This window comes from Toxorhynchites rutilus, chromosome 3, assembly GCF_029784135.1.
Source record: "Toxorhynchites rutilus septentrionalis strain SRP chromosome 3, ASM2978413v1, whole genome shotgun sequence".
Taxonomy (NCBI): domain Eukaryota; kingdom Metazoa; phylum Arthropoda; class Insecta; order Diptera; family Culicidae; genus Toxorhynchites; species Toxorhynchites rutilus.
The window spans coordinates 259,416,273-259,440,722 of record NC_073746.1 but is presented as its reverse complement, the minus strand read 5'-3'; the positions used below and the strand labels follow the sequence as shown (position 1 = coordinate 259,440,722).

Genomic DNA, 24,450 nt, shown 5'->3' with positions numbered 1-24,450 from the left:
TTTTATACATACATCTGATTACAAAAAAGTTACAAAAAGTTTGCCAAGTCAAAATTGTAATGTTTGAGAACGTTGTCGAAAAGCACACCTCCACCCCTATTCTGTATTTCGATCGATTCGAAATATTTCGAACGAATTCATAAAATTCCATTCTGTATTTCATGTCCGAATTTGTTCATTGATATAAGGAAAATATATTCCAAGTTTAACTTATTGTAAAAAGTCTTGACAAATGCTGTACAATTCCCTTTTTTATGGTCTTCTGTACTGTGCGGTTGTCTGTTCCATCATCATTCACTGACGAAAGTCTTTCAAACATTGCGAAGTTGTTCAATTGAACATTACATTTCAGATTTGGAAATGTTTGCCGAGGATCGTAAATTTTAGCCTATCCAATGAAGTTTTTGTAGCAATTTTTGCTAATCATTGCCATCTTCAAAATGAAGTAAATGTCCAATATTCCCTTGCACAATTCCCCCCTTTTAATGACCAAAATCCCCACTAGGGGGGAATTCCCCACCGGTTGAAAATCACTGCTTTAATATAATCGTGAACAGTGTTCCGTAAACTTTTTTCAAATTGTATGAATACCTAAACCATTAATAAAGAAACAATTAAACAATTGAATCTTTTGGAATCACCTATTCAAAGACTGTCCTATCGAAACAAGCTGATCACTCAGCTACGTTCCGTTCACCGATTGCTCCACAAACGCTATGACCGAGGAACCCCAAATTAGGTTTAATCAGACCTCTGGTTATGCCAAGCGGCTGTAATTTAATTTCGCCCGTTGTATCTCATTGTAGTACAGCCGACATCCAGAGCCCTCTGTAAGCGAGTCTGTTCCAACCCTCGTCATGTTCAAAACCATCTTCAAATGGGAACTCTTCATCTTTTATAACGTGTTTTGAATTTTGATTTTTTTTATGATTTTTTTGTTTTTTATTATATTACAACGGTTAACAGAAGGGTATGAGGCGTAAAATGAAAATCTAAAAACCAAACACGTAAGAAATAAAGAAATATATCGAACATTTCTTAACAATTGAATAATTGTAAAATGTCAAGCAAAATCCCACATTTTTAATGGTAAAATTTGTGCTTCTCAAATTAACTGACAAAACCGAGCGACTAAAGAAGTAGTGAATTGAAGTATGAATATAACAATACCTCTGCGAAAACAATCAAAAAGTAAAACATTCCTAAGGATCGACATACGCGTTGAAAGGTTGTAGAAGATGGAAGGGGAGAGACGTGAAATAAATCTGCACACTCAAGCTGCAAACCCAACGAAGGAATGGTCGCCAAAGTTCTAAAATCGACCGGTAAACATTGACGTTGGAACGCGCAAAGCAAACCAAACGTAGAAGTGAAACATATGACCGGAAACTACGAGTGAAGATCAACAGGGCAGTAGGAGATAATTCTAGGATCTTCGTGCGTGATTTGGCGAATAACAACTTTATACGAAGAAGGAGAAGTCTAGGAGAGTTCATTCCAAATTGACCTTTTGTAATATAAACCAAGTTGTGGTGGATTCAGTTTTTGGACAGTTCCTGTAGAGTAGCGAAACCTGCATCGCTAGCACCACCCCAGAGTGATTTATTAGCTAGCCATAAATATATACAAGTAGGGGAAATCAGGGTAAAACCGACACTGCAGGTAAAACCGACACCCTCTATTTTTTCCAGTTAAAAGTTTTTTTTTGCAAATTTTCCGTCGCCCCCTTTAAACTTTTGCCATTTTTTACGTTTCGAGCCCTCCTTTAACTGCTGAAGTCGCGTTGCTGTCAAAACAAACAAGAATTAAAGTCGATCAGCAAATAGGAAATAGTCCGTGTAAAATATCGACAGTGTAATTTAAGCGTTTTTGTCGGGAAATTTAGTGAAACTCACTATTTTTTGTGAGCCTAACTCATATCAGTTCATTATTCAGTGTATTCTTTGAGAAGGTAGGTGGTATTGATGCTAAAAAGATTTATTTTGAAATTTATCGATGCTAAAAAGACTTATTTTGAAATTTCGAGTTCATTCGGGGTGGAATCGACACTTTCAGTCAGTGTATAATCGACACTGACTGTATGCTTCCTTGCGAGATGTGTCTTATGTTTAATTATCTTTAATCTTTATGTTTTGTAGATGCCTCGTGTTTATGTTCGTAAAACGAAACGGCAGAGCTGGACCGAAGAACAATTGAGGAATGCCAAAAGAGCTATTGATGGTGGAATGTCTAAGAAGAAGGCTGCAAGGGGTTATGGTATTCATCGGTCAAGACTCATTGGACACATCTGCGGCAAATGCTCCTCTAAGTTTGGATCGAAAACCTGCGTGTTTAACCCGAACCAGGAGCAAGAGCTGGTCCGTCATCTGCTTGACCTTGAGAGTCGCTTCTACGGAATTAGCATGACAGATGTTCGTCGTATGGCATTTGAATTGGCCGAAAAAAACAACATTCAACATCGGTTCAATAAGAAGAGGAAGGCTGCTGGCTGAGACTGGATGAAAGATTTTCTAGACCGAAATCCGAAATTTACGTTCCGTAAACCCGAGGCTACATCAGCAGCAAGAGCCAGAAGCTTCAACAAGCCTACGATCAACAGTTTTTCTTGACTTGTTGGAGTCTATTTTAGAAGCCAAACAATTTCAAGCCTCTCGTATATACAATGTTGATGAGACATCGGTATCAACGGTGAGTGAATTTTATAAAATAGTATGGTTTTTAAACATTCATACCGCTCTTAGGTACCCAACAAAAAAAACTAAAATTGCTGCCCATCAGGGTTTATGACTGCTGATCTATTCGGTATCTGGTTCGTTCACTTTTTGCAGAATGTCCATCCAACGGCAGAAGATCTAGTGCTGCTGATCCTGGACAAGCATTCCTGGCACACAAAAATTTTTTTAGAAAAAGAAAAAGCTGTAGAAATCACCTCTCAAGAATACAAACGAAGTTTGACTACTGCAAAAGCGGCGAAAAAAATTAAGGCTATTATGTTAAGCCGTAAGCGAGCTTCTAAAAAGAAACCGAAAATTTGGAAAGCATCTGTAATCTCGGAAGACTTTCTATGTGATATTTATATATTTATGAGGTGTCGGTTTCACCCTAATAGGGTGTCGATATTTCCCGCTATACCATTTATTTCAACCAAAAACACACATTTTTCTATTCTATCAAAATACGAGTTTCACTCAATAAATGATCAACAGAAATCTGTAGAATGATTTATGAAGAGTTAAAGAGAGATTTTTTCTCGATTTGAAGTCAAGTAAACATGGGAAGTCTTGGAAATATTGGAAAATCCTTAGGGTGTCGGTTTTACCCTGATTTCCCCTAGTGGTCTAGTGGCGAGGAGGATTGAGTATATTTGGAACCGTGAAGCAGTTTACGCCGTCATCCAAACGATCTTAAAAGAGAAGCAATATACGAGGGTCACTATTTATATTTCGGGAATTGGCAACACTGATGTCATGTGAGTCCATCTGACGGTTTCATCGTAAAGTTTGACATTTTTGACGATATACGTACTCAGAACATTTTGTCATACGGAATAGCGTCCGTATGTTTATTTTATATTTAGTTGAAAGTTTGGTCTCGGCAAAAAAATGGAACTGAATCGTGAACATTTTCGTGCGATGATTTTTTACGACATTCGACGTGGATTATCACAACAAGAGTGCGTCAATCAACTTAATTTGACTTTTGGCGATGAAGCTCCATCAAAAACCACTGTGTATCGCTGGTATAGTGAATTCAATCGTGGTCGTAGTTCGCTGTCCGACGAGTTTCGTGAAGGTCGTCCAAAATCGACTGTAGTGCCAGAAAACATCGATGCTGTGCACGAAATGATTAAGCAAGATCGTCATGTAACCTATTGTGAGATTGAGGCATCCCTAAGCATTAGTTCCACCAGCATATATGCGATTTTACATTAACACTTAGTTGTGCGAAAATTATGTTCACGTTGGATCCCACATAATTTGACAATCGCTCAAAAAAAAAGGCTCGTGTCGATTGGAATAAATGCTTTGAAATTTGGTTTAAGCGCATGCAAAAGTGTATCGATCATCGTGGCGAGTATTTTAAAAACACAATGAAAATATATTCGCAGCTTAACTATTTGTTTTTGTTCCTATTCCCGAAATATAAATAGTGACCCTCGTAACACGCATATGAATTACATCAGTAGCAGCAAAGATGTTATAATTTCTTATCACAACGGATCGGATTCCTGGCAAGAGCGAATCGTTTTATTTGAGCTGTCTATTTTATTGGGTTTGGATCCGCCCAAGAAAGGTTTATATGGCGAGGAAAACTGTAAAAGCGAAGGAAATCGGACCTTGAAATCGTAGTAGGCATTTTTCCATATAACTTTCTGCTGGACTGGTTCGCCTCTGCGTAGTAGGCGTTGTTAATTCAATTAAAATTTACAAAAAGTCTAATATAAGTGTAACACTATCAGATAGCAGTTTTATTTTTTGGAAACAGCTTGTGAGACCTTAATCATTTAACAAAAGTTCCATGAAAAAAATATTCTACATGTGATTCAACATGAAAAATTATAAGGCTTGAAACATTTAGAATCCGAAGTCACAAAACTAGGTGTATCTCAGGATTGGTTAAAGTTACAAAAAAAATTCTTACATCAAAATTCCATTTATTCTCTGGAAAAATATTGAAAAAAATTTAGAATTTAGTTTGAGTTCTAAAGTAGGATGAAGGTAGGTCAACCTCCATCCTACTTTAGACTTGTACTCTGACGATTCTCATAGTATACTGCCTCTTATTGGACTGCGCAAATTACAGACTGTTGAATTTATCCACAGCGTTACAAATGAAAATAATATCCATCACAACCTGACAATACGTATAGCAAATCACCAACACTCCACACGACAAGCCCAGAATTTAATGCGAAGTCGGGCAACAACCAATGTTGGTCAACAGTGCATTCTGTTTTACGGACCGTCCCGTTTCAATGCTCTGCAACCGGAAATCCGAGTAATAACACGTTCAGATTTTTTTGAAAATAAATTGAAGCTATACCTAAAATCGATCATAAGAGTTTTCCTAGTATAGATTTCGATCAACCACAATAATGCCCCTCAGTGTTTAGTTTTCTTTACGACGGCTACTATAGAATGAACAATTCTAATTATTCCGAATTCTAAATGTTTCAAACCTTATATAACGTTTTATCATAGAACATGCGACAAAATGGTAATGGAGACTCTATTCATTCATCCTCCATATATAATATTCATTATATTATCCACACAGAACGCAGAAACTATCTTGTTCAGGGGTAGTTGTCAATATATTTCATTCCACTTCGAAATCTTTTATCGTGATAATGTCCTTCTGCCATCGTCGTAACAATTGTACCACTGATGAAGTGAATAAAAACCACCCGAAAATCAAACATATCGGCTGTTTTCGATCATGTCCCGGACACATCCTTACTGTAACTTTTTGCTTCCAAATGCATCCTTAAAATATGCACAAAGTAGGTACAGTAGAACATCGATTATCCACGGTGTGGATTATCCGTGAAAGAAAGTTCCGTAGTAATCTCTAGCTCTTTTGTTTTGGTCATGGCTTTCACATTATCTGGTCACTGATGTACACGACCTTACAGATGGATAGTTCAATAATTTCTGTATTGATGAAACATAGTTTTCATGCTAAAATATCTTTTTTTCGTGTTTGCACCTCAATTTTAGTCCTTCATTGCGTTATCCGCGATTTTCGTTATACGCGATGACCTAGCCCGACTATTTCGCGGACAATCGGGGTTCTACTGTATAGTGCGAAAAAAGCATGATTAGAAATTAATTAAAAAATTTTAAAAAAACATTGGCCAGCCAACTATCAGAGGGTTTTCTCGACGCGAAATCGTTTCTAAGGGAGAGTGGTGAATAAAAGATATCAAACCGCGAAAAATGTTCGAAATATCGAAGCATCCTTCTTCAACATGAAGCCAAGGACATGTATTTTATTTGATACTTCGTGACGTGACAACGTTTTGACTCTCTAAAAACAGGTTTTCTTCTTATTTTTATGTATAAATCACATGGTTTCCAAGAAGAAAACGATGTCACAGTATGATTGAGAAAATTTTCTACAAGAATCATCAGTAGGAAAATATTTTGAAGTTGAATTCACCTATTGCCAGTCCAATATTTTTGTGACTTGACAACACCTGACTTTTTGCGGTTTCCGGCTGTTGAACATTAATTAGAATGAGTTCAATGTTCTTTAACCCTACTGTACTCGCGAGAAAAATTGTAACTCGTGTACTCACCTACTGTGCACGTCTCTGTAATATTGCTTTTGTGTAATTTTAGGCGTTTTTGATATTTATTCAAAGAGAACGATATAATTTAATGAAAAATCACCAGGTTTTTTTCTTTCATTTCATTCAGTTTTATTGTTGGATTAATTAAATAGCTGTCTCATTGATTCTCGGTCTGTCAGACCGTATGCGCGAGTATAAGGGGTCTAAGAGGCAATTAAAACAAGGCCATTTTTATTGCTTATGGTATGCTCATCAAAATAAACTTTATAAATTGAATCTAACTTTTGCCTTTAGTACACGGCATACCGTTATTTCGGAAAAGTTTGGATGGTTCTGAAGCGACCTCCAAAAGATGGTTCTGAACCGAATCCCAGTTTTGACCTCCAGTTTGAGAATTATTCAACACGTTTACTCTGGGGTTTGCCATCAACGGCTCACAAAAGCCTTGCACTCGAGACTGTTCATTAGAGTGCCAATGGATGTATGGGAAAAAAGTGACCCTCGAATTTTCAAAGCAAACTTGAAAAAAAAAATTATGCCAAATGTCATCAAATTGCATGAAACGTCGAGATCTACTGTCATCTCGAAAAACTTTAAAAATCGACACTTTGGGACTTTTTTTTCGAGATACGAGGCATATCGATTTTTCATACGGGACTACCTGCGAAATGTTGATTTGCACGATAAAATACCGCTGAAAAATATTAGCTCATACGGACTCCACGTTTGTCCCAAAGTGTCGATTTTTTCCGATCGACACGTTTGTCCTAAAGTGTCGATTTTTGACAAAAAAATATTTCGAGATGACAGTAGATCTCGACGTTTCATGCAATTTGATGACATTTGGCATCAAAATTTTTTTTTCGTAAACCCCGATTTCCTTTATTTCTCCCTTGGGTAATTTTTCGGTTTCAAAAAACTTAAACTTTGACCGCTGTGCGACACTAGTAATTGAAGTCCGATTGAGCTGATATTTTGCACAGGGTTGTTTTTCGTGGGAATCAAGGAAACATTTTTCAAGTTCGCTTTGAAAATTCGAGATGGCTATTTTCATTGGCACTCTACTGTTCATACATCTCCATTTGTGTACCAAATATTGTGATTTGTTGTTCCTCATTGTTTGCTATACGGAACCCAAGTATAAAAAGGTTTGAACTTAAGTTCATCTAAGAAACTAATAGAATGCTCTATTTTTGTGACGTGACAAAACTTCAAAATACCAAAAATTTTCAAATGGTTGTTTCTCATCCTTGGTTTACCCACTGCTCTTCAAACAAGTATTCAATTTTTCATTCATGTAGCTAACACATAATATATTTTAGATATAATTATCTCGTTTTTGAAACACGCTCTTCTCAGAGGTTGGTGCATAAAAATTGAATTCGGTTCGAAGAATTCATATTACAACTAGTGTTTATCCTGATAACATTTTAAATTTTCTCATAAAACGAAATAGAAAAACATCTTCATTCAAAAAAAAACAAGAAAAAATGATTATTGATTATGATTATTATCAAATTAACAGCCATTCCAGGCCAAATCTATATAGAGATTCTCATATTTTTGTTATAATTAACAGTTTTGTTGCTTTTCAAAAAATATTATCCCCTTTTTTTATTTTGCAAGTACAAGTGCAAGTCGGAGAAAATTTCTTTGACGAAAAATTCTTCGACCAGAAGGGGAATCGAACCCGAACCCACGGCATTTTAGTTGTGACGCTTACCCCTCGGTCACGGAAGCATCAAAAATCTAACTAGAAATACTACGCTTTATAAAAATCTGGATTATCTGATTTTTGTAATAATTGATCGTATCGTATTTGTTTTTTTTAATAGTTTTCATGTTCTCATGCAAGAGCATGGCTTGAATTTGATATATCGAATCAATCGGTCCAGTAGTTCAAAAGTTATGAATTTTTGAAAGAAGTCATTTTTGGAAAACAACGGGAAAAAGTAATTTTTCGGACCATCCTAAAATGGAAATGGTCATCCTAATGAAAAAAAAAAAAAAAAAAAAAAAATACGGGTCTAATGTTTTGTGTTAAAGAACAAAATTGCCACCATATCGGTTTGACATGGAATAACTGTTAATAGACAATTTGATAAAAACCTAGAATAGATTTTCTTTGCGGGTAATTCGTCCCCTTGCTATAAATAGTAGAATAAGTTGAAATGTAAATACACTACAGATATACGAATAGATTTAAGAAATGAGTGTTCATCAACATTGTTACAATTTCCTTATATCCCATCCTTCTCCTAAAAATATGTCACCCTTCTAAACTCGAGTACACCGCGAGTAATCGGTTTTCCACCTCACTAACCATAGATCTAAGAAAATTGTTTATATATATAGTTTTAAAATTATATTTAAGAATTTGGCTCCTTTAAACTTAAGTAACTGAGCCTGTAAAAATAAACGAATTAATAATAAAAAAAAAAAAAATTGAATAGATTTCCAAATCAAATGATGTAATCACTTCTGGACCTTATGTAAACATTGTGTTTTTATGAGAAGTTGATAGAAACAATCAAGAGTTTCATGCTTCTTTGGAAGAAAATGATAAAAACCTCAATGTTAAAGCAATGTTCAGATTTGACTAAATGCGTAGGAGACAAATTAGCAAATAAGATCCTCCATCACTTTCTGAAAGATTCTGGGTTGATCGAACATCCTGTACTTCGCCTATTACTCCACCCTGATATGAATCACACTGTAAAGAGAGTTATATCGTTGTGTGATACGAGAAATATCACAACAGCAGCTTGTACCCCATAGCAGGCCATGCAAATTAAACACAAATTTCTACATAACTCGAAAACCTATCAAGCAAATGGAGCCAAATTTGGCATGTGATGGTTTTAGGGGGCAATAAATGTTTCTATGGTGTTTAGACACTCCTTCCTCTTCTCTAAGGGGAGGCTGCCATACAAATGAAACACAAATTTCTACATAACTCGAGAACTTATTAAGAGAATGGAATCAAACTTGGCATATAGAGGTTTTAGAGATCGATGAACGATTCTATTTCCCGAGAATTAATCAAGCAAATGAAACGAAATTTGCCGTGTGAAGGTTTTAGGGTGCAATAAATGATTCCATGGTGCTTAGATACCCCTCCCCCCTCTCTTATGGGTGGCTGCCATACAAATGAAGCACAAATTTCTGCATAACTCGAGAATTAATCAAGCAAATAAAACCAAATTTGGCATGTAACGTAACGGAGAAACATGTTATTTGCAAGTGGGTGAAAAATGTAGAACGAGAATTGTGTCTGAAAATAATCTGATATTGTAATGTCGAGTTTTGGTAGAAGTACTAGGAATTTTATAGTAAAAAGTAATGTTAAAGGGTAGATTAGAAGATCGATCAATTAATAATTCTGCGATTGGACAGCGCTTAGTAAGAAAACACGGATGTGATAACGAAAAACAAATTTTGGACGGGACGAAGTTTGCCGGATAAGCTAGTTGACGATAAAAAAAATGGTTCGCTTGATTAATGATCATGCTGTTATCTCATCAGAAGCAATAAACTACTGAAAATGAGTCCTTAATTTGCAATATAGCCGTATTACCTACTGGCAAAGTAATTATAACTTTTCGTGCTCCAATCCCAATAAAATGACGAATAAATTAAATATTCCCCCAGAAAAAAAAACTATTATAAACTTAATTATTCATCCACACTGCAAGGTAATGTGAACATCAAACGAGTAGTTCGAAAACATAATCGTAAGCAAAAATGCTCCCAATTACCGTGCAATCCCTTTGATCGAATACCATTCTGGTTCCTTTTTAGGGGGGGCTTCCTAAGAGTTTGAAACTACATATTTGGGTTTAGATGTTTACCTTATGGGAGTGCTGAAACGGTCTCTCTAATTGGGGAGTAAATATTTAACAAAATTGGAGTGGCCTCCTGCTGCCGGAATTAAATCCTAATTTATTTCAATGGCCAATGCCGATGTTTCATCGTTTATGCAGAGGAGCTTTGAATACGAACCATACTCACCCTTTTATACAATGTGAGGAAAGTCATCGGATATAATTACGAAATTAAGGATTTTTTAATAATATTTTTTTTATTTTTCATATACTTCTACCCGATATAAGACATCATTTAATGTTTGAGAAGTTCTGTTTTTTTCAATTTGTTTGTTGAGTTAATCCACATTTTTTATCTAAGTGCCTCTTCAATAAATTTTGCAGTTACCTATATTAGATTTTTTTCCTTAAGTTCTAAAAATAAGCACGTGTTATCAACGTTTGACATTCTTACGATCGATTCTCCTTGCTCTCCTATCAAATGGTAGATTTCCATCTCGGCTGTGCTTTGTATTCCTTATGACGTCCTATATTTCATCAGTTCACACCATCGGGCTCTTTGTTAGAATGGGGCCATGGAGTAAAATTAATGTTACTGTATAAATCCTGTTTTGCTTCTTTTTTCTCTGTTTATGCCATCAAGTTTCAACTCGGTTCGGGGCTTTCCTTCTTCTCGTTGTGCTTAATCTAGTATGGTTTATTTCCATCGTGTTTTTATCGCAGCTGCTAGTTTAGATTTTTTTACACATCTAGATTCACATTTATACACTATTTACAGTGGACTCAAGGGCAAAATTATGTGCTCTCCGATTAATAGTATTGCATTTTGCAAGTAAAAATTTTCACGTTTTTTATTATTCGCCGAGTTGCGATAAAAATTTCCCACCGCAGTATAACTTTTATCCTTTCCGGAAAGTTAGCTACGATATTTCGATAACCTCGTTATAATTCCTCTAGGTTCCGGACCACTTTCCATCTGTTTGTGGGTGGCTGTGATTGAGTGGGCGGATGATGGGGTACATAGGCTTACTCGTACTAATTTCCTCTCATACCGAACATACCGATCGTCCAACCTTTCGCGAAAATGGATTAATGGGGAAATTGGCTCGGAAAGAGAAAAAAAAAGTTTTTTTTTCTACCCTCCCTTAACTATCCTTTTATTTCTTCTCTTCATAATTTAATTACATCCAATTTCCGCGATTACATGGTGTCTTGCAGTTATCGGCCATGTCTGCAGCGACAGATTGGATGCTGAGATTTTCCGCCTCTTCGATGATAATCATTATTGGAGCAACTGTTTTTGTGCGGGCCGAGAAAAGGGGCTTTTACAAGCGATTTTATCGGATAAATCCAGACAGAACGAGGAAGAAAGTTCCAGGAAATTGGCTAATTGCTTCAAGAAGGATAACGACGGAGCATTACGAATAGCAATTGAATTTTTGATAATGCGCTAAAATAAGAAAGGCAGTAAAACCTATAACACTAAATGTGTCTTTTCTAATCTCAATTTTCTATTTCGCTTCTTAATCGAATCGCTACAGCTCTCGCCCCTCTGAGCTTTTGGTTTGCTAATTAAATATTAATTTACCTTCCGTTTGCTGATGTTCGCTCACCGTCCTTCCTGGAAATGGAACTAAATCCGAGGGTTCAATCCGTTGGAGAAAAGTTGTTTAAACGCGGAGGCTGGAATACAGCCTTTCTACTACGCTTTGCTTGCATCCCGCCGAAGAATCCGGATTCCGCGGTAAGGCGGCTTGTTTGGTATTTTTCTTTCGGCCCTTGTTTCTACTCCCGACGGCAACTCAAATATACATATTTTGGAAAGGTTATACGCATTAGGGATTTTGCTACAGGCTTTCGGAAACAAGAACGGTTTTACGGCATTTGCTTCACGCTGTATGCGGTGCAGCATAAAGTATGATCCGGCACAGTTTATGGGTCGGTGCGCAATTGATGCTTGCATAAATCATGGAAATTATTCCTTCCATAATGTATCGTTTAATTCGGTTCTCTCAATTCCGTTATTCACTTTTTTTTTATCTAGATAATGGTAAGATAACACATTTGGTATTTATTAACATCGATCGATTTGGTGTGGAATTGAAATGTTACACCTATTGTGCTCGATAAGTTTTTAACATCTCGTACTGATTGGAAAACTTCATGATTTATGGTCGTTAATTGTTTTAAATAGCCACTGTTATCATCTGCAAATATTTACCTTCAATCTGGCTTCATCGAAAGCTGTTACCGATTGTTCAAGTGAAGACTTGTCTGTGCATGCGAAAACCTGCAGTACATCAATTGTTGAGTAGTATTTATTGAAATTTCTAAACGGATAAAGCTGTGAACCTGCCTCTCGTCAAAATATGAATGAGTATACGCACTTTAATAACCTTTTTTGTTGGATGGTGGAAGTTTTCATTCGATAAAATAATTTGAAGCATTTATAAATTCACAATATGAAAAGCAGGACTTTCATATTAAGTTGGGGAAAAAGTAATCCATTATTTTCTCGGTCGGACTGTAGTCATCGATATCTCACGTAATATCGGTCATACAGTTTCAAGTTTAAGCTCGTTTTGAAGGTGACATTTCACACTAAAAAAATTATTTTGCTGTTTTTTTTTGTTTGTTCGATTAAGTTGTGAGTTTCAGGGTGTTAACGATGGAAGTCAACAAAGAGAAAATTCGGTACATTTTACACTTTTTCTTTTATAAAGGTGAAAATGCAAGCCAGGCAGCTGAAATTGTGAAAGGTGCCGATACTATAACAGTAAAGTACGTGCAATTTTTTAAAAAAAATTTTCAAATTTTTCAATTTTTTTTGTAGTGAAATAGACTGAATTCAGAACTCTATTATCAACAAATGAACCGTTTGAAGCTAGCGATTGTCCAGAAACTTTCAGAATTAGCCAACAGAAGAGGTGGTGTGTTCCATCAGGACAAGGCAAGTCCATGCAACTCCGAGAGCTTGATTGGGATGTTTTAACGCATCCATCATATAGTCCGGACCTAGGGCCTAGTGATATCACCTATTTCTCGCTTTGCAAAACTTCCAGAATGATAAAAAATTGGGATCAAGAGAAAATTGTAAAAATCTATTGCTAGGGTTTTTCGCCAATAAGTACCAAGACTTCTATAGAAGAGGTATTATAAAGTTACCTTTAGAATGGCAACAAATTTTACAATAAAATGGTGCATATTTGACCCAAATCGGAAAATCCGAAGCACATTAAAAAAAAATTTGAATTTCACCCAAAAATAATGGATTACTTTTTCCCCAACCTAATATCATCGATAAGAAATTGCATCGTAGGGCACTCGGGAGGTTTTGACATGCTCTCATATAGATACTTACTTGTTTTATTTGTCATGACATATGTGTTTTTTCTATTTTGCATCATCACTTTTTTCAAAACAATATATGTTGAAAGAAGCATTAACCCAAATTAGACTGGAATAAATTACATAAAATGCCAAATAATACTAGAAAAACCCGCAAAACACAATTATAAGCTTCTAAAACTGTCTGTTTTATCTCCTAGAGGTCGAAAAAAGAGAATAGGAGCATCTTTTAGCAGGATACATATTTTATTCGGTCCATAGAAACTCAAACAAACGGAAAGTTGGGAAAGACGGACAGGGCGGGTTAGATGGACATTTTTGATAAACTACATTTTTATTTTAAATTTGAATGATGTACAAAAACTTGTAATACAGTGTATCAATACTATTGACACTTACTGTGTGCACCTAGCTGGTTTTTTGTCAAAATTGCAAATAAAAACATAAAAATGATCTGCAAAGAACAGTTCGATGTGAATTTTCGTCTGCAGAAAATGAGGTTCTTATTGTCAACGAGTATTTTTTTGCGTATTTTTCGTTATGTGAGTGTTTTATCACTTTCTTTCCTTTTTATCGAATCAGCGGTAATTTCTCTCTCCTTTACTCCAGAAATATTGACGTTAAAAATACTGATCGAACCGGGAAGGACGGAATGAAAAGTAAATTTTCGTTTTTAATTTTCAATCTAAATTATTTTTTTTTAAAGTTTAAAGTTTTTTTCCACTTTATTCCACCTGCAAATCCAATAAGATTTTCGCTTCACAATGACAGAAAACGAAACTAGATGCCGTCAATGCGAATTAAATAAATGAACATTGAGTATAGTGCAACGAGATGTTTCTTCACTTCAATTATACCCGATTTACATTTGGCAGATCTTATATGTATAATATTTAATATTATTATACGGTTTAAATTTTGAATTGCAGGTATATGAACAAAAATTGGTGTCTCTGCATAATCTTTCGCAATTGATCTCTAAGCTGAATTCAATCATTGTTCCCGAATCACTGGAGGTCAGCCGCATTCTGAAGAAGAGTCGGTTGTGACGAAGAAATGAAGTGGCAGGAATCAGTTATAGTGGCAGTGCCATATAATTTGCGTTTGCGTTTATGAAACGACTCGCTTCATGAACGCAACGAACATTTTTGGAACCTGACTGGGATATGCTATTCCATCAGCTAAGCAAAACGGATATTGCACCTACAGATTATCTCAGGTTCAGTTTCTCTTCGAAATTCTCTTAAGGACCAGAAATTCGACTCTATAGACAGTATAAAAAATACCTTGTTCAGTTTTCGACCAGAAACCAAAAATATTCCGGGAGGATAGAATTTCTAAGCTGCGTGAAAGATGGCGAAAGATTGTGAAACAAAATTATGCACATAAAATTGAATGAATGTATGTCTGCCTATAAAAATGATCCTTTTGTTTTCCCAAAAATCGACACGAACTTTACGGACAATTAAATACGAGCTATCCTGATTTCCTTCTGATTTTATTTTCATTCTTTCTTATTTTTGAAAATTATAGTTGGCAACCCTGCTTCCGACATTTTCCAGTCAGCAGCAGGAACAAAAAAAATCGAATGGAAGTGACAGAATCGTTGTAAGTATCGACATCTCCTCGAACGAGAGAGGAGGTTCTATGGGAACTGACGGATTAAGACGGACTGAAGCATTCGATCAATAAACCAACTCAGACGGCTGGAGTCTAGGCTAATGTCTAGGCTAATGGTTTTTAAAACGTAATTCGAATCTATCATTCTGGATGCCGGAAGCTATTTATTTTATATAGACATGAAAAAAAAAAGAAAAATTACAAGACCCTTTCCGGTCAAGCCTTTTTGTTCAATCATTTGTGAGGCCTATTAAAAGATTTCAAAAACCTGTTGAGTACATCAACTTGAATTTCAAAGCATAACTACTTAGACTGAGTCCGTCTTTCCCTTTAAGTGTCCGTCTTTTCCGACTCTTTTTTTTTTCAATGATGCCGGACACATCAATGAAGTCAGCCTAATTTACGCCTCAGAGACAATTTTTATTTTTAACAGAGAATTAAACTATCGATTCGTGATGAAATAGCTGTGTATTTTTTGTGAAATTCACAAAAAAAAACAACTTTTACTTAAGGTGTCCAGACGGAAATATACCACCCTTCTCCTACTATCTCAGCACTCGAATGCTAAACGAAGTACACCAGCTAGAGAGCACGTGTGTAAATTCAATGCGCATGTTGTTGAATGCATTGCTGAAATCATAGTAGGCGACTCTACAGCGACGCAAAAAGTTATGATTCAAAAATTAAGCAACATTCTGAAGTTCATCGTGGACACACACTGTTCATATGAAGCTCTACATATCTTGTTCTTCAATAGTGCTAGCGTTTCTAGAGGAACTTCACAGTCTCCGCGTAGTATCGTTTGCGTCATTTTTATTAGTGCTTAGTTGATGTTTCTAGGCCAATCAAAACGCCTTGAATGATAAGCTCTAGAATTCGTGTGACTAAAATGACCACAGTGACCACAGTGATCACGTCATTGCTTATTTTGGATTAATATTTATGAATATGTGGTTACAGGAGACGAAACAAACAAGATAGAGCGCTCGACGGATTTTTATGTATACCGCATACGGAAGGATACGATCGCTTGCGAGACGCTATCATGAGCAACGTCGACACAACCTTCGCTACTGCCAGTCCAAAACGTAATGCATTGTTATGACATTATAGTAAAACTCAAATCCAGACGAGTTGTATAACCTTGCTATGCAATTCAACATTGACGACATTGAGTTTCGAATTCCGATTCTGTGAAGCGAAAATGGTCATGGATTTCTGATGTATTAAATGCGCTTTTAAAATAAAAATTATAAAAAATGTGTTCTATGTAACAGTGTAGCACATATTCAGCAACTGGGGAAAAATCATGAACGAAAATTGTGATCGGAAACGATTTATATCATGGAGAAAATTTTGGCGGAAATGCTAGGAAATACATAGAAAAATAGGCCAGGATTATGTCTTCTAAGTATATAAATAAGATCGAGCAATAATTTTGATTCATTTTTTTGGTATTCGGGTCTGCTAATCTGATAGACAGTAAACTGCCCCACCAATGAAATTAATTAGTTTGACATTTGTTTTGCATCAAGGCAAGATTGCTGTATTTGTATAGCACGTTTAATGATAGTCGAACGGATTTCAATACGCAAAAGTCGAGTTTGATTGAAACGTAAAATCTGAAAGTGTGAAAGTGTAAAATTTTGTGTAGTATCAGACATAGTACTGTTGGCAAATAATTGTCCAAAATTAAAACAAGATGTCTGGAAAAAACATATTCCAAAGATGATTCTAAATCTGGACGGATCAAGAGTTCACAATGAATTTTTTTATTGCCGGAGTTTCATAAGAGTATGCTACAAGCCCTAAAACGAATAGAGCAAGAATTTTCGATGTTTGATGTTGGGTTTAAGATTAAAATAGAATAACATTGAAACAATAAGCTCAACAAAAATCAATAACTAATTTCTCTCAAACAAATACTACTGATAAAATATGTCCGGAATTTAAAACAAAAGTGTCCGTATTTTTAATTACGACATAGTTAAGAAATTTTCAAACTTTGAGCAAATGTAACACGATTCTGTGGATTTTTGTGATTGATTACTTGCATGAATGCCTTCTAATTCTATTGGAATGGTACTGTTTTCGCTGTCGATTGGCCGTCTCGTTAATGCGATTTGACGCCATTGGATTTCTTTTTATGGCGCTATGTCAATCCACTGATCTATACCAACAAGCCAGCAACTTTAGAAGAGTTCAGAGACAATATCCAACGCGAAATTTATAACATTCTAGTCGAAATGTTTGGCTTATTAGTGAAAAATTGGGTCTGACAGATCGATCGGTGTGAACGGGTCCGTGGTGGTAATATGACCGAAATTGAATTTCATTCTTAAAGTGGAAGAGTTGAACTAAAACCAGAATAAATTTGATCTCAATATTTCAAAGAAACCTGTGTTTTATTAACAAAAAAAAGTTGACAAGTTCTTAATAAAAGATCCGTTATAATGATAACTACCTGTGGGAATATCACGTAGTTATGAACAATGACATGACCGTCCAGATTTTGTGAACTTACCTAATTAAGCTGCTTGGCATACTTAGTTTTCCGAAAATTTATCTAGATTACAACTTGGAAAGCAGTCTTCAGGCAACAAACGCAGCGCTGCGCTTGAGTTGAATTTTCATCAGCGCGCGTTCAAGAAAAGCGTGTATTCTCTCTTGGTGCGAAGCGCACAAAATTCATTAGCACGACAGCGCAAAATATACCCGGCGCAGAACTCAGATACTAAACATTTCTTCTCACTTGTGTGATGCGCGTCTTATTCTATACACACACACACATACACATCAAATTCTAGCGCCCGCTTTGTCTTCGTTCGTTCTAAGCAAAGCATAAAAACAACAGCGCGCCCCCATTTGAACCGTATACGCTTGTGTGAAGAAAAATATCTCAACAGACAGAGCCATCCAGATTCAAGCACGGCGCGAATTTCAGCGTAAAACTCAGCTTAAAACTGGGCTTGCGCCCACGGCACTGACAACCAAACATTTCATCTGTGTTTCGGAGCGTGCTCATTCGCCAGAGCGCATGTGTGCGCAAGGAGTGGGAGCTCAACTGGGTACAAAAATCTTGTTGCGCATCAGCACCGAGTTGCATTCTGAAGACTGATGGAAAGGGCAAAAAAATTTTTTACTCGAAAATGGTAAGTCCTACAAAAAAGTGATCTATGGAAGAGTTTGTGAAAAATAGTTGAGTATTCGGAATAAATTCAGAAAAAATATTTTTTTTAAATCCTACACTGAAAAAAATGGATTTCAAAAACTAAAAGTCGATTTACTCAAAATGGTCATCTCAGATTTTGATGAAATGGTAGATAAATTGTAGATAAATATTTGCCCTACAACTCTTCCATACATCGCAACTTGTGCATATTTAAGGCAAAAAAGTTTTTCGAACAAAAACATTGTCAAGATTTTTCCTCGAAAATTATAATTTTTTTTTTTGGTGTACAGTTATAGAAAAAATCAATAACAAGTAGAAATGGATTGATGGTGACCCTTGGATGCTAAAGTATAGTTTTCAGCTTGTTTTTGGAGCTTGTGAATCTTCAATATTTTGGTTAGTTTTATCCTCATCTATACGTCGTTTTTTCATTGGAATACATCTATTGTTCTAAATCACTGCAAAACAAGTTTTACAAATTCGCATTGTATCACCCAACGGATGGGTATATCCCGGTAAACGTATTTTCTTAATTACTGTTGATGTTAACTGATGTAGTTTATTACGTTTAAACTTGGGGTTGCTAACCCTTTCCCGTACAACATCGAGTCTCACTCGTAGTGTACTTGCATAACATATGGCGCTAGAATGCTCAGCAGAGTAGTGAAATCACTTGATGTGTGACGTATTAAATGATACGGGAGGGGGTTAATACTACCACTGTATTTGCAATCCTTGCAAATCTTGGAGATCACGGCTTGACTAATGTTGCTAAATAATGTCACACTATTCTTTGTTGAATTCTGATAATTACGCAGAAACGAAATAATGCTATTTCTTTTCCGCCACTTTACATTTGCTGCCGGTCACGGCCACGACGACGATTTTCGAACAACTGCAGAGTATTTTACTCATCCGTTAGGTATCTATTATTATATTTTTATTATACATTTATTATTATCATATCTTCAGTGACTTACAGTGACTCTTAATAGATACCTAAATCTACAACAACTATTCGATACCAGACCGACAGATGAAGAGATTTTTGGCAATTGCAATTTGAGCAATTTTGCCACGGCTATTGTTTGAGAGCTGTCGTAGCTCTCTGAATTGAAACATATTGTATTTGACTACAAAAACAAGCTGAAAACTGTACTTTAACATCCAAGGGTCACCATCAATCCATTTCTACCTGTGTCTACCTACATTACTTTTTTCTATAACTGTACAACCAAAAAAAAATTTGAATTTTCGAGAAAAAATTTTGAAAAAGTTTTTGTTAGAAAAAGTTTTTTGTCTTGAATATGCACAAGTTGCGATGTATGGAAGAGTTGTAGGGCACATATTTATCTACCATCTATCTACCATTTCATCAAAATCTGAGATGGCCATTCGAAAAAAACATCCATCTAAAATTTGTGATGCTAATCTAGAATGTATAATTTGTATATGCAAACAGAACTCGAATCTGGCATCTGGTATGGTTAGGGAGTTTAAAACTCAAATCCTGGACCTAGGATCTAAATCTGTATCCTTGATCTGCAATTTAAAAATCAATCTCGATTTTCATAGTCGGGAATGTGGGATTTGAGTCGGCAATCTGAAACAACAATTCTCTTCTGGAATATTGGTACTTTGTCATGTACGTCTAAAAATAGAATATTCTACCTTTATTAAATTGGGATCCATATTCGAAAACTGGAACCTCCGGAATGTATCATTTAGATATGGAGTTGAAATCTTAGTGTACAAGGTCTGTTCACATAGAATCGCGACTTCTGAATTTCCACCGGCTACATATATTTGATTTTCGTTTTTTTGTGGTGTTATGTTGATACTCATGTTTCTCACTTATGCTGGCTAGTTGGGCTGTTTTGAATGTTCAGATTATTTTTATGATTTGCTTGCACGTGTTTTGGCTCGTCTTGAATCGGTCAAATTTTGTGTGAAAAACAAAATCGAGTGCGCGGTCGCATTCCGAATGTTTATTGTGGTATACCCGAAACAACATTATTGGGGCAACAAATGTTGATGTAAATGGCGAAATGCGTGCCGGACGCACGAACACATCACCAACCGACAAAAACACTGACACCACGAAGAAAATAGTATTAGCCAATCATCGAATTATTGTTAGAGAAGTTGCTGAGGACTCAAACATATCTATTGGCTCGTGTCACTTGATTTTTACCAATCATTTTGGCTTGAGACGGGTCGCCGCCAAATTCGTACCAAAATTTTTCAATTTCGACCAAAAACAACATCGCATTAATTTTGCTGAGCAGCTGTTGGATTCTGTCCGCGACGACCCAAGTTTGCTACAGAGTGTCATAATTGGTATCGAATCATGGGTTTATAGTCATGGCATGAAAACTAATACTCAATCATCTGCTGAAGCTGCTGAATTGGGAAAGACAAAAATTTAAGACGAGTCAAAACACGTGTGAGCAAAGCGGCTGTAAAAATGTCAATGATTATTCTAATTGACGTGACTAATGAATACAAATCTGCCTCTTCATCCAACTGATTTCTATGCACACTTCTACTTCCCCCTGACATTAATCTCTTTTCCCGCATATACAATCTCATTTTACGTACATAGAAGTGAAACGAAAACGTGATTTCTGATGCAAATAAGTAGTTATACCATTGATGGACGGTTTACAAAAAAAATCTAGCTCACCTGTAGGATATGTGAAACCACGTTGAACTCAAACATCGATACATGCATACGTGATACATGGGAGAGAAAAACGAATGCATTTTGAGGGGAGTCCCTTCAAAATGCAATGAAGTCCATTTGACAGGCAAGAATGAAATGAGATAGTCGAGTCGTAGAGGGGGATAGTGACTAAGCGCCCGACTGACTCTTGAGGCATGTTGACGGAGAAACTGCGTGAATAAGCCAAAATTTTTTCCAATTTTATATGAAGGGGAATTTCTTCATAGTCCGCTGACTTCCCTCAGTTGAATGTGACTATGCCGAGGCCTGAGTGAGAGTACCAACATGAAGACGATACGTAACCCGCGGAAATTCAAAAGTAGTGATACTTTTTGAACAAACCTCGTGTAATATAAAGTGATGGATTCGAACATAGGGAGATAGGATACATATACCTACAATCCGGACCCTGAAACTGAGATCCGTATATGATGTTTGAAATCTGGTAATATGACATCTGGAATCTCTGGAGCAGAGACTGGAAACTCGAAGAAACACAGTTGTTATTAAGCCAGCTGATGTTGTTAATCCTTATTTATATACATACCGACATCGTTATGAAAACCCTAGTTGCCTAATTGGAGGCAACCCAAAGGATACCAAATTAGTTTTTTTCTTCGATTCTACAAAGGAAATAAATTTCACGTCTAAGAAATTGTGCGGAAATGCCCCTTTTTGCAGAACACAAATGTGTACGAAATCTGTCTATCTGTGTAATATATCGAGTAAATCTGGGAAATTTGTAGTGCTCGCTAAATCAGATTCACGCTTAATGAATTTATTGAGTGAGGCAGCGGTTTTATTTTTGGAAGAGTGGGAAGACTGTTGCTGAAGAAAAGTTACATTTCTTCCAGAAATAAAACCGCTGTCCTTCATGTCCAACAGAGCGTCTGCCACCTGAACACCATAATTAATCAAAGTAAATCAATCAACGCGACTGGAAACTAACCAAATTAAGTTCCACTTGATAGCACTGAAATAAAACTGCTATCTCACAGAATGGCGCCAAATTGGGCGAAATGTACTAATTTAGTACCAATTTTCCAAATGAGCACTCACCATTTTCGACCTGTTAGACGATAGTTGTCACACTGACGGGAAATAGTTGGGTGCCGTTCCGCATTCCACTCGCACTCTCCTCCATCTCCTTCACTTCCGCCAGTGATCAACCACCGGAACGTGTTCCTTTGAAGTATAATAACCGTAAAAAAATCTAGTAATAGCCATAATTACCAAGCTTTCGTGCGAGGGCCCATGATGGCTGGTTATTAAAGCAAATGGCCCTCTCATTTGGAAGGTGAAAATTGAGACGTCACGTCACGCTGTGACGTATCGACCAATGTTTCCTTAAACTGTACCGTCACGCTAACGCTCCCCCAATTGGCGATTATTGAACACTTTTTCATAAGTGGATTATGAAGTTTGTCTATTCCAATCGAAAATTCATCAACTGAGAAGTGGATTGTTGATTTTTCTTTGCACAGAAGATATTCCTTCGAAGTTTCACTGAAAGCTATCAAGAATATGGTGAAATGAAAAACGTTTGAACTTAAAACTCACAAGCCAACAGCCAGTATTGTGGCTTTCGTATGCGGAAGCGGTAAGAAAGTGCAGTAAAGTGCCAGAGTTTATTGGAACTCTTGTGGTCTTTTTTTATATTTTAATTTCTTTTGTCCCTTGTTCCTTCGCTTTATTTCGCCTCAAATGCAGCCCATTCAAGACAACTTCTGGTAGATTATGAACTGGAGCCCGGGAGGCATTTGTGGCCCGAATAATAATAGGTCGCATAAAGCACCCCGTTGGCATCTGGCAGTCAATTCCTGGTTTTAAAAAGCAGCATTAGCTTCCTTTTGTCCCTTCGTTCTACAATATATTTTTTCAGCCTCGCTTTCCTTTCATCGTTCCAAAGGCAATATTCTCAAATTTAGTGTTCATTCGTTTTACAGATTCGGTTGGAATGGTAAAGTTTTATTCTGCATTGGAATGCCACAGGTTATCGTATTTATAGGCATTTTCTCCTTCAATCGTTTATCCTCACGAGAGAGAAGTTTATTTTCTTATTCCAATCCATCTTGAATAGCGATTTCCGTATACGAGTCAAAGTAAGCACCACTTGTTCTTTTTTTCATGAGCAATGCTCGGGATTTTATTATCCACATGTCACCCGTGGATTTATTTCATGTGGGTTGCCTTTGGCGTCTTTTCAGTCAGAAATATTCTCCAAGCAAGATTGAACCCGTCGTTAAATTCAGTTGAAATGCTTAAGCATTTGAATATGCAACCTATGAAAACCATTGCAATTGGTCATCTTATCTCGATGCTATTTTTTCTTAAAGATGATTTTAAAAATAAACAGACATTAGCTACTTCATATCACATCGTCACTTAAAAAAAGCTAGAAGCTAACACACTAACACAGCAACAAGCAGGAACGCAACAGTCGTCACTGCCCCGAATTCGGTTCCGATGCTTAAACTCCGCAATCCCACTCCTGAACTGGACGTCGCACTAGCCGACGATCGCCAGCCCATATCGATACCGATGGATTCTCGCGACAAGGGCAGCTCCGTCGGTTCATCCAACTCCTTGGCGCACGGTAGAAAATCTTCCTTTCGAAGTTTCACCAGAGTGAGCACCTGTTTGCCGTTGACCGTTTTGGCCGTCTTGCTAGACGGGTTGATACTTCGATCGTAAGGATCCGTAATCTGTCGACTGCTACCCGATGGTATTTGACCCATTTGTCCCATGTTGCTTCGCTGCATGGGCTGCAGTCCGTAGCCGTGATGGTGAGAATCATCATACTCGACGTTGTCTTCGTAGCCCAGGATATCATGCGGCCGACTGTAGTCATTCATTTGGTTCAGAAGTGCGGTCGAGGCTGGCCCTCGGTTATCCTTGAATTCATATAAGCATTCCACCTGTTGGAGTGTGTACCGAAGATCCTCGTTTTTTGTAGCGTTCTTCAGGTCGATCAGCCAAATCAATCGACAATCACAGATGAGTCTATTATCTGCAATAACATAGAAAATAAGAAACAATAAATAATCATGTCGCAATCATTCGCATTTAAAATTATTTTTTATATGCACCGTGTCCAATATTTTTTCATACAAATTCAAACCCCGATTATTTTACATGAAATATTCAGATATGATCGATTGTGAATGAAAGGTAATATTGATTATTTACAGCATACGTTTCGAAATAACTTCGTCTAGCCTTTTTGACTAACTTGAAACGTTCTTCATACCCGTCGCAGCCGGCACGTATGACATCAACGACTTCATTTCGTCCCAAGTTCGAAGGATCACGAACTTGGATCGGGCCGAAGTAGAAATCTTGTCCTCGTTCAACTTCGACAACATATATGCGCATACAAAATAATCCAAGGGGTTTCTCTGGTGAACTAGTGGCGGCCATTCATATTTGGCCAAAAACTCGGTAAAATTTTCCCGACACCAGTTCT

General features: G+C 36.7%; 1 protein-coding gene across 4 annotated transcripts in view; it reads right to left on the bottom strand.

Annotated features, from left to right (window-relative positions):
• Positions 1–10,399: 10,399 nt before the first annotated feature.
• LOC129780067 (connectin-like) overlaps positions 10,400–24,450 on the bottom strand; it is a 710,069-nt gene continuing 696,018 nt past the window's right edge. For all 4 annotated transcript variants that reach the window (XM_055787971.1, XM_055787972.1, XM_055787970.1 and 1 more), the window contains one exon: positions 10,400–23,994. In XM_055787971.1, the coding sequence (XP_055643946.1) occupies positions 23,387–23,994 (608 nt within the window). In that variant the 3' untranslated portion in view covers positions 10,400–23,386. The remainder of the gene's footprint in view (positions 23,995–24,450) is intronic.